The sequence below is a fragment of the Saimiri boliviensis genome, chromosome 2 (assembly GCF_048565385.1).
Source record: "Saimiri boliviensis isolate mSaiBol1 chromosome 2, mSaiBol1.pri, whole genome shotgun sequence".
NCBI classification, from domain to species: Eukaryota; Metazoa; Chordata; class Mammalia; order Primates; family Cebidae; genus Saimiri; species Saimiri boliviensis.
The window spans coordinates 36,563,001-36,575,018 of record NC_133450.1 but is presented as its reverse complement, the minus strand read 5'-3'; the positions used below and the strand labels follow the sequence as shown (position 1 = coordinate 36,575,018).

The 12,018-nt window shown below is 40.1% G+C and overlaps 1 protein-coding gene across 15 annotated transcripts in view; it reads left to right on the top strand.

Annotated features, from left to right (window-relative positions):
• Nucleotides 1-12,018, top strand: part of GPHN (gephyrin) — a 664,399-nt gene that overhangs the window by 650,481 nt on the left and 1,900 nt on the right. For all 15 annotated transcript variants that reach the window (XM_003924444.4, XM_010335175.3, XM_010335173.3 and 12 more), the window contains 3 exons: nucleotides 54-118; nucleotides 4,335-4,438; nucleotides 11,709-11,805. In XM_003924444.4, coding sequence (XP_003924493.1) covers nucleotides 54-118; nucleotides 4,335-4,438; nucleotides 11,709-11,805 — 266 coding nt within the window. The remainder of the gene's footprint in view (nucleotides 1-53; nucleotides 119-4,334; nucleotides 4,439-11,708; nucleotides 11,806-12,018) is intronic.

Genomic DNA, 12,018 nt, shown 5'->3' with positions numbered 1-12,018 from the left:
CGTATTCATCATAATGCTTAGCAATCACTAACAAGTGACTATTTTTTTTCTAGCTTGCCAACAACCTTTGCAACTTTGGATATTGATGGTGTAAGAAAAATAATCTTTGCACTACCTGGTAAGAATAACAGATTGTTTCCTTTGCTTTTTCTGGAAAAATAGCCAAAACTTTTTTAACTTCTCATGTGACCAGTACCCTATTAGATCGCTTGGTTTGAAATATGAAAGACCTGGGCTCTAGTCTCAGCTTTTCTAAATGACCAATCACTTAACTTCTCTGAGGAGTTTTCTTCACCTATAAAATAAGACTAATATCTACTTCATAGGGTTGGTGTGAAAGTCAGATTAGATAATATATATCAAAGCACATTCCAAATCCTAAGATGATAATTAAGTGTTAGCTGTCACTAGATCTTTCTGGGGCACCTGCTTTTTCCTTATAGGAAATTGGTCGAAGTTAGCAGCCTAATAACCTCTCATAACCAGAAATACTGTGCTCTAGAGAGCAAAGGGCCTTGAGTCACCCATGCAAATACCAAATCAAAAAATACAAAGCTGCCTCTGGTCCTTGCCAGATTTGGGGTGGTTGAGGGGAGAGGGAAGAGGAAAGGCCAGGCTACTAGAACTACTGCTTTTCAGCCAAATCCACTCATCATCAGTCTACAACTTCCCCATTCCCACCCTTGCCCCAAATGAGCAGAAACTCACATGTTCAGATTATAGAAAAAGCAAAGTGGTTGAGTTAATGAGGATTTTTAAAATCAAATTTTTAGTCATTTGGGGTTATACATCTAAAGTCATGATGAATCTTGATAAATTTTAAGAGTTTAAAAATTTTGTGCATCTATTTGGGTTTTTTTAACCTTTAAATTATCCTCTGATCATTCTATTCAGTTCTCTGTTTTTTGGCACAGATTCCTTTAGAAAATAGCCTACTTATGTCTGGGCGCAGTGACTCATGCCTGTAATCCCCGCACTTTGGGAGGCCGAGGTGGGTGGATCACCTGAGGTTTGGAGTTCGAGACCAGCCTGGCCAAACATGATGAAACCCCATCTCTACTAAAATCACAAAATTAGCCGGGTATGGTGGGGCATGCCTGTAATCCCAGCTACTGGGGAGGCTGAGGCAGGAGAATCCCTTGAACCTAGGAGATGGAAGTTGCAGTGAGCCGAGATCACGGCATTGTAGTCCAGCCTAGGCAACAAGAGCGAAACTCCGTCTCAAAAAAAGAGAAAAGAACCTACTTATTTCTTTGAGATTTACAAATCTCATGGCTTTAGGTTATTTATTTGCTTTTTATGTCAAGTAAATCTCAAAAGGGAGATGCAAAGAAAGGGAAGCAGGCAGAAAAATGTTAAACTTTAAAAACATTTCAAGCCCCTACATAAGCATAAAAGAGATTCTATTTCTATCATATAGACAATTTTAAGAGAGAGGACATTTAAGTAAAATAGTCCTCAGATGGTATCTGTGACATGAAACTCCTTAGGACCTTTCATAATTCCTTGGATGCTCTGATCGCCATTATATAAAGAAATGTGCTCCTTTTCCTGGCTTCATTTTGCCTGAAAGAGACTCTTTTGTATACAGAAGATACGATTTAAACTTCAGACCACCAGTGATAGTATAACAAAGAATATTATTGTGGAAATCTGTTTCACCATTATGCAAAAATGTTATAAAATTAAAACCTATTTTCAAATTCATACTTTTAATTTGAAACCTTAGCCGCTCAGCCTGAGTGAACCAACAGAGGGCAGCAGAAACTCACATGTTCAGATTGTAGAATGTGCAGAGGTTCAGTTTACAAAGATTTTTTTTTTTTGAGACAAAGTCTAGCTCTGTCACCCAGGCTGGAGTGCAATAGCACAATCTCAGCTCACTGCAACCTCTGCCTCATAGGCTCAAGTCATTCTCCCACCTCAGCCTACCAGGTAGCTGGGACTACAGGCTCTTGCTACGACCCCTGGCTAACTTTTATATTTTCTATAGAGAAGGGGTTTCATCATATTGCCCATGCTGGTCTCAACTTCTGAGCTCAAGCGATCCACCCACTTTGAACTCCCAAAGTTTTGGGATTACAGGCATGAGCCACTGTGCCCAGCCTTACAAGGATTTTCAATTTCAAAAGTGTATTTCTGCTTTCCTTAAGGCCATGCATTTAAAGCCATCCCTAATCTCAACAAGTTTTAAATCAAAGTTTTATATATTTACTTGCTTTTTCTTTTGACATTTTAACACTGCTCAAGTGACACATGCTCACTATTTTAAAAATTAGAAAATATAGATAAGCATAAAAAAATGTTAACCATAACCTCCCAACACACAGATAACAACTATTACAAGTTTTTGGTACCAATGCTTCCACTCCTTTTTCATATATAGCAAGACCCTGCTTCTAAAATAATTAGAGCAATTCATTTTTATACAATAATTTTATAAAGTAATAGTATTATAAAGAGTTTATAATCATTGATGAACAATGGCTTTTTTATTTGTTTGTTTGGGTTTTTTATTTAGCTTTTCCAGGAAAAATAATTCTATCTGCTTGTATTTTGAGGCAAGGGAAAGTAATTGATTTTTCCATTGAAATTATTAGTATCACTTATCACTTTTTGGACCTTAAAAATCTTATACTTTTTTTTTTTTTTACTCTTTTTAATACAAGCAACCTGCATAAAGTTTATGTAAATAAAAATATCTTGGCCAGGCATGGTGGCTCATACCTGTATCCCAGCTCTTTGCGAAGCTGAGGAGGGTGGATCATGAGGTCAAGAGTTTGAGATCAGCCTGGAAAATATGGTGAAACTACTAAAAATATAAAAATTAGCTGGGCATGGTGGCACATGCCTGTAGTCCCAGCTACTTGGGAGGCTGTGGCAGAAGAATCACTTGAACCCAGGAAGCAGAGGTTGCAGTGAGCCAGGATCACACCACTGCACTTAAGCCTGGGCAACAGTGTGAGACTGTGTCTCAAAACAAACAAACAAAAAAATCTATTCTTAACTGCTTTTGTGGGTAAGAGAGAATTGTATATTTGATTCAAGCTAATAATAGGCTAAACTGACCATTGCCTTTTAACTTGACGATGCAATAAACAGTATTTAGCCATGCCAAGGAAACCTAAAAATCTAGTATCCCATTTCCCACTCCAGGATATACACATTCATACTTACATAGAACTGTATAAAAGTATGAAAACAATTGGAATTTTAGAACCAGAAAAGATCTTGAGACTTATGTAGTCCAGCCTTTCATTTCATAGATAAGTTAGAATCAAAAAAAACTCTGCAACTTGCCAAGATCACACAGCTTGCTTAGATAACAATGCCACACAAGAAATCAAATCTGTTATATACAGCCCAGTGGTTGCTTGTTTCTTCACAGCCCACCCTTCCTCTTTTGAAGTGTATGACACACCTAGACTTCTTGGAAAGATATAGTGGAATTCCTCAAATTCTTCTCATAGCTTTAAAAGAATTTGGTATTTGTATTAGTCTGTTCAGGCTGCCATGACAGAATGCCACAGACTGGGTAGCTTAAACAACAGAAACTTATTTTCTCACAGTTGGGAGGATGAAATTCCAAAATCAAGGTACCAGCAAGGTTGGCTTCTAGTGAGGCCTCTTCCTGGCTTGTAGACAGCAACATTTTTGTGAAAACTCCTGGTGTCTCTTTCTCTTTTGATAAGGATACCAGTCCTATTGGACTGTGGCCACACCCTTATGACCTCATTTACCTTAATTACCTCCATAAAGACCCTATCTCCAAATGTAGTCAATCATATTGGAGTTACAGCTTTATTATATGAATTCAATCCATAACAGTATTCATCTCCGGGTTCTTACGACACATTTTAAATCATTTGGCTTTACTTTTTTTTAATTTAAAGAAATACCTAGGCAGAGAAGATTATAAATAAGTTTCCTTATGCTTACTTATATTTTTTCATTTTTGATACCAAGCTTGTAATATTATAATTTTTTAATGCTTAAAAAATAGCAAGTAGATATATAAAACTTTTAAATGGCTTTAAGACAAGATTAGTAATGGCTTTCAACTGGCTCTGAGGAAGGCAGAAACAAATGGTGTTAAACAGCTTCTGGGCATCAGAAATCTCCATTTTACTGAAAGACCCAAATGTTTACACCCACTGTGGCATTTAGTTAACTATATATACCTCTGTTCAGGTTGGATTCAAGGTGATTCAGAAGAGGGAAAATAGTGCCTAGTCACTTCTGTCACATTCTAATGCCAGAAGATATAGACAAACATAATTATTTGGCAAATTCTTACACACTGTATTATAAATAACTGCTTGGTTGACTTTCAGGAAATCCTGTATCAGCTGTGGTCACCTGCAATCTCTTTGTTGTGCCTGCACTGAGAAAGATGCAGGGCATCTTGGATCCTCGGCCAACCATCATCAAAGCAAGGGTAATGTTTTCTAATGGCCAGAAACCAAAATTGAAGCCTGATAACAGTTAGGGATATGATTTCCTAACTGCCCAAAATAAATGTCTAGAGTGTTATGTTAGTTTTGATGAAAAATATGATTATATTCTTCTCCCCTGTGTACTAGAAAATGCAGAGGAAAGGGTCCCTTTTAGTCTCTTTCAGGACATCTAAAGTGAATAATTGTTTTTTATTTATTTATTTGTTTAGAGACGGAGTTTTGCTCTTATTGCCAAGACTAGAGTGCAGTGGTGCGATCTCTGCCCACTGCAACCTCCACCTCCTGGATTCAAGCAATTCTGCCTCGACCCCCGGATTAGCTGGGATTCCAGGCACCCACCACCATGCCCAACTAATTTTTTGTATTTTTTAAGTAGAGATGGGGTTTCACCATGTTGGCCAGGCTGGTCTTAAACTCTGACCTCAGGTGATCCGCCCACCTCAGCCTCCCAAAGTGCTGGGATTACAGGCATGAGCCACCATGCCCAGCCTAAAGTGAATAATTTTCTCCAGATAGAAATCCATATACGAATCCAGCAAGTACAGCTTAAAAACTTGAGTGATACCTAAGGACAAAATAGTCAGTAGGATTTATCTGACATTACCCTAACACTAGACCTGTGTAGAACAAGCGAAAACTCCCTTTTTCCCATGCAAACTCAAAGGGACAACAATTAACCTGCTCACTTTTTATGTGACTTTAATGATAAACTTTTAAAAATTCAGAAGACAAAGGACTAGAGAGACACCCTGATGATTCAGCAGTGAAAAGGTAACCATATTATTTAGAAGAGGATTGCTAAGGCTGAGAAATACTAGACTATGGTAAAAGTCTCTTGGAAATTAGGTCTCCTTCTCTGTCAACACTAACTTCAATGTGATTTACTACTACTCAATTAATTATGTTATACACTTTCTATGTGACTAATGAATAATGTTCTTAGCAATATAAACTACAGTACCAAACCATTACTTTCCAAGAGTTCCAAAATAAAATCAAATATGGCAGAATGCAATGATTAGTTGATAGGAAGAACAAAAAACATAGAAGATACCATTTTAGGCCGCGGGCAGTGGGTCTTACCTGTAATCCCAGCACTTTGGGAGGCCGAGGCAGGTGGATCACCTGAGGAGGTCAGGAGTTGAAGACCAACTTGGCAAACATGGTGAAACCCCATCTCTACTAAAAATAGAAAAAATTAGCTGGGCATGGTGGTGGGCACCTGTAATCCCAACTATTCGGAAGGCTGAGACAGCTGAATTGCTTGAACCCAGGAGGCAGAGGTTAGAGTGAGCTGAGATAGTGCCATTACACTCCAGCCTGGGAAACGAGCAACTTCGTCTCAAAATAAAAAGATAAAATATTGCTGTGAGAATGAAAACATTAAGAAAATCTAGGCTTTCAATAGTCTTAACATTGACTTTTTATATACTAAGAACTTATGGACTAGAATATGGAACAATCTCCTTTTCTTAAAATTTCATGAAAAATTTAACTATTTTTTCAATAAACAGAATGGTAATCAAATTGGAAATTAAGTAGAAAAAGAAATGAACACCATCTATGAATAAAAAGTATTCTGAGCCGGGCACTGTGGCTCACACCTGTAATCCCAGCACTTTGGGAGGCCAAGGTGGGTAGATCAAGAGGTCAGGAGTTCGAGACGTGCCTGACCAACGTGGTAAAACCCCAACTCTACTAAAAATGCAAAAATTAGCCAGGCGTGGTGGCACACACCTGTAATCCCAGCTACTCAGAAGGCTGAGGCAGGAGAAAAACAAAGTATTCTGATCAAGTAAGAAGTCAGAGTCATAAAGCTTAGATTTACACAGTCAAACCAGTAATACTGAATTTACTATCTTCGTATTTACTAAATTAAGGAAATAAAAATCCACATTATTATAGGAGAGAGAGAGAAATAAGGCTTCCCTTAGACTTTGAGGATCTCTTTTGAATCCTTTCATTTATTTCTCATTTTAACTTTCACCATCTCTTCTTTAAAACAGACACTGTGGCAGCCATCTATTCTGACCACAAAGATGAGATGGTAGTCTGTAATCAGACTCATGCTTGATATGTTGTTCCTGATGCTGCCCATTTCCTGTCAGCAAAGGATATTAAAAAGTCATACCAAAAAAATCAGTCAAATGCCTTTCTCCCACAGCAGTGTCACTGGAACTGCCAGTATGGGTCATTAGTATGCTTGGCTATGTGTTTCCTTTGTTTCTTAGCTCCCCAAATCACCCCCACATCATTTCTGACACAACTGCCACTTTAAAGCATAAACCTGTATACTTCCTTGAAACATGACAAATCTTTTCTCTATGTTCTGATCATAAAAGATGCAGCTTACACACACCACTTATTACTTGTTCTGCAAAATAGATGCCATAGTCATTGCCTTTACCAATGCTAGCTGCTTTCAGGAAGTGGGAGTTGGTGTTAAATGCTGCAGTTGGTAAATCATACTGTTGGACTCTGATGTGGCTGTTCTATGTCTCAGTGCAGAAAATGTCATCCTTGCTAGGCACAGTGGCACACTCCTGTAATCCCTGCTACTCAGGAGGCTCAGATGGGAGGATTGCATGAGGCCAAGTGTTTGAGACCAGCCTGGGCAACATAGCAAGACCCTGCCTCTAAAAAAAAATTAACAAAAAGAAAATATCATCCTTTTGTATCAAAGCATTCATAAGAACATCAGTTTAGAACAAACATTTCCCTTATATCCTTGGTTACTTATGGTTGGTGGTGAAATCATTGTTATTTTCAGTACACAATAAGAAACACTTCCAAAGCATCTGATAAAAAAAAAAAAAAGAAATAAAAAAAAGAAAGGAACACAAGCCTAGCAATTCATCAAATAGAATTATTGACCCCGTGTTTCCACACAAGGACATCCTATCATGTGTTTCCTTAATATCCGATCAAAGCATTCTGTACCACCCTTGTTCTCAACTTTTTTCACTAGAAACATACCTAGAGTAACTCCCATTAGTATTAACAACTTATGTTAGGCAGTGATTAAGAGATGGAAAAGGGGGAAAGTGTGTTCTAGAAGATAACCAACTGTAAGTCCCTTGTGCCCATCCCCCTCACAAACACAGCCAGAACAATGAATAAATAACCACATTTTAATGAAAATAACTGAAGAAGAGCAGTGGAGTCTATCCATGGAGTAACAGAAACCCTGGTGAACACAGAAACCCAGGATGGTCACATAGAGAACAGAAGGAAACACCAGGCCTCCACCATCACATCCCCCAGCCAGATCAGATCAGCGGGGAACCAAGAAGAACCTCCTATGGCAAGGAGTTAAGCAGAGGATCCCAGCAACCCCCATCAACACTTTAGATACCTTCAGACCTCCCAGTGTGGTACCCTGCAGTCCTCATAAGCATGAAGCCCAGCTGAAGGAATTGCCTGGAGTCCACAGAGCTATGCTCTCCATAGAAAAGGAGCCAACACTGTGCTCCAACCTCTGTGGCCTGTGCAGTTACTGAACTATGCCATGTTGGAACTGGAACTATGGCTGGAGTGTATCTTGCTCTGAGAGTGAGTAGCCACAGCACTCCTTCATCCCCAGTGTTACCCCAACACTGCATCCTGACATCCACATGCTGAAATGCAAGCAGCTGTTACAACTTTCCCAGTGGAGCCAAATAGAGGTAAAGCTACTCCACCTACCCCTTCTCCATCCCCCTCAGTCAGAGCTGAAGCCATATACTGCCTCCTAGGAAAACAGTATCTTGGCTGCTTAGAGCAGTCATGCCTCCCTAAGTTCAGTCATGCGGTAGCCTAAGTTGAAGCAGCACCCAGCATCCCAGGAAATGATGCTTTTGATGCCCAAAGTAATCATGTGCTCTAGTACCTAAGCTAAAGCAACACCCTTTATCCCAGAGAAAAGGTGCCAGAGCCACCCAGAACAATCATGTCCCCAAGGCCTGAGCTGAAGCAGCACATCACCCCCTAGGAAACTGGCGCCCTGGCTGAACTGAGCAGCTGGACATCCAGAGCTATGCCAATGTAGTACCCACAACCCAGGGAAACAGAGCAGTAGCTGAGCTAAGACACCCCATCATACAGGCCAAACAACTTCATACTCTCCTTTCCTGAAGCTAAACTAGCCCCCAGTGTCTGAGCAGCTGAGAAACACTCTTCCTAGAAGTACAGTCCTAGCTATGCTATTTACTGCCCCCACCCTAGGCCCAAATGACAGCTGTGCTCCACCAGTCTGGGTTACTTACTGCTGCTGCACCTAGACGGACAAAATCTGGGATTCTGCCAAGCCCCACCAGCACAGGGTCTAGAGTCACTACTACACGATGCCTCATCCCCTGGGACCTAGGTTGCCACTAAGCCCTATTGGCTCAGGTTCCTGGATGGCAACCATAGCCTGCTCCCCAGGCCCAAACGTCAAGGGCATGCCTTATTCTCTGGAGTCAGGCTAGAGCTGTGCCCTGCCCCTCTGGGGCAGGATCATAGCTACAACTCAGCTATCTGAACCCCAGCTGCTAAGGAGTACCTTGGCTCTATGGACAACCCACACCCAACCCTACCACAGAGAAACAAGCACCCCAAGATCCAGGTGCCGCAGTAGGTTCGCAAGACCCTAAGCCTAGACCCTGGCCCCACATCCACTCTAAACACCTGTACCAGGGAACCCAGTGCTGCAGTAGGCCTTCTTATAGGCCATGTCTGATTTGATACCAAGAGGGATCCCCCTAGGCTATGTCTTCCCATTGTGGAAAAAAGAAGAATGAGGAAGACACCAAAAGCCCTTGACACTGAATATTAGCAACCTGTGCCACCACCACCACTACTTCCATAAACTTCTATGGACTAGGTACTGAGGTACCCAGAGTTACCGCTCACCCTGAATGTGCCTGAAGATGCTGCATGGAAACTGTACATCATCCTTGCTAGGCACAGTGGCACCCTCCTGTAATCCCTGCTACTCAGGAGGCTCACTATACCTATTGAAAAAGTCACCACATGCTTCCCAACTAGCAGACTAAAACCCAATTGCAAATGAAAGTATTTCTCTATGGAAACCAGGAAGATTGGAAGAAATAATAGTTCCACCAAATGCACAAATTAATTCAGGCTCACAAGAAACACAAAAAAGCAAGCAAATATAACACCACCAAAGGAATATAATGGGTCTCTAGCAACAGACCCAAATGAAAAGAAAATCAATGATGTGCTGGAAAAGAAATGCAAAATAATTATCTGAAGGAAATTCAGTGAGAAATAAAAAATATACATATAGCCGGGCGCAGTGGCTCAAGCCTGTAATCCCAGCACTTTGGGAGGCCGAGGCGGGTGGATCACAAGGTTGAGAGATCGAGACCATCCTGGTCAACATGGTGAAACCCCGTCTCTACTAAAAGTGCAAAAAATTAGCTGGGCATGGTGGCACGTGCCTGTAATCCCAGCTACTCAGGAGGCTGAGGCAGGAGAATTGCCTGAGCCCAGGAGGCGGAGGTTGCGGTGAGCCGAGATCGCGCCATTGAACTCCAGCCTGGGTAACAAGGGCGAAACTCCATCTCAAAAAAAAAAAAAAAATATATATATATATATATATATATATATATATATATATATATATACACATATAGACAATTCAACAGAATCAGGAAAACAATTCATGATTTAAATGAGAAATTCAACAGAGATAGGAATCATAAAAAAAAAAAAACAACAAAAACAACCAGAAATCCTACAGCTATTGAATTCAATGAATGAAATAAAAAATACAATAGAGAGCTTCAACATCAGACTTTGTCAAGCAGAAGACTTACTGAACTTGAAGGTAGGTCATTTGAAATTACCCACTCAGCGCTGGGTGCAGTGCCTCATGCCTGTAATCCCAGCATTTTGGGAGGCTGAGGCAGGTGAATCACCTGAGGTTGGGAGTTCAAGACCAGCCTGACCAACATGGAGAAATCCCATCTCTATTAAAAATACAAATTAGCTGGCCGTGGTGGCACAAGCCTGTAATCCCAGCTATTGGGAGACTGAGGCAGGAGAATCACTTGAGCCTGGGAGGCGGAAGTTGCAGTGAGCTGAGATTGTGCCACTACACTCCAGCCTAGGCAACAAGAGCAAAACTCTGTCTCCAAAAAAAAAAAAAAAAAAAAAAAAAAAAAAAAAAAAAAATATATATATATATATATATATATATATATATATATATCTCCCACTCAGAAGGGGGAAAAAAGAAATAACAATGAAAAAGAATGAAGAAAGCCTGTAAGATTTATGGGACATCATTAAATCAACAAATATTTTTACCATCAGAGTCCAGAAGAAGAGGAGAAGGGAAAGAGGATAGAAAACTTATTTAACAAAATATAGCTGAAAATGTCCTAAATCTGTGGAGAGATAAAGACATCCAGATCCAGGAAATTCAAAGGTCTCCAAATATCTCCAACTCAAAAGATCCTTCCTAATTTGTCAAAAGTTAAAGACAAAGAATTAAAATAACAGCAAAACAAAAGCATCAAGTCAGATAAAAGGAAGTTCACATTAGACTAACAGCAGATTTCTCTGCAGAAACCTTACAGGCCAGGTAAGAAGGGAATGATATATTTAAAGTGCTGAAAGAAAAAAAAAATGCCAACCAAAAACACCACATGCAGCAAAGCTATCCTTCAAGAATGAGGGAGAAATAAAGCCTTTTCCAGACAAACAGAAGCTGAACACCAGCTTCTTAGCCTTCTTTTATTTTTTCACCAGAGCAATCCAACCCCTGGACTTCCTGTATTAAGAATATAAGGTGGCTGGGCATGGTGGCTCATGCCTATAATCCCAGCACTCTGGGAGGCCAAGGCTGGAGGATTGCTTGAGCCCAGGAGTTCAAAACCAGCCTGAGAAACATAGCAAGGTGCCATCTCTGCAAAAAAAGTAAATTAGCTAGGTGTGGTGGCACATGCATGTGGTCCCAGCTACTCAGGAGGCCAAGGCAGGAGGATCACTTGAGCCCAGGAGGTCAAGGCTACAGTGAGCCATGGTCATGCCACTGCACTCCAGCCTGGGTGACAGACTGAGACCTTGTGTCAAAAGAAAAAATACATTTTTAAATTTTATTTAAAAGGAAAAGAACATAAATTGGCAGTGATAGCGACAACAGAATACCAAGGATAGTCTCCATGTCCACTGTATTCTTTGCAGAACCCCTACCATCTTATAGTTTTCTGAGATGATCAGGTGACGAAGTTTGTTATTGTTTTTTTTATTATTATTCTGTAGTTATCATGTGATGTAAAACTGGATCCTCGTCCAGAATACCATCGGTGTATACTAACTTGGCATCACCAAGAACCACTGCCTTGGGCACAGAGTACAGGTTAGTCATTCATATCTACAAATATTCCTAGGTACCTATCCTGTTAAAACACAAATTTATATATAATCTTCCTTGGTTATAACTGATTTTATAATTATTATACATTTTCCTTTTTGAAAAGTTAGATGAGTTAAATTATTCCTAAACAGTATGACAAAAGTTAAAAAAATACTTATTAGAAGTTTACTTATTTTATTGAGCTGTATTTTCTAG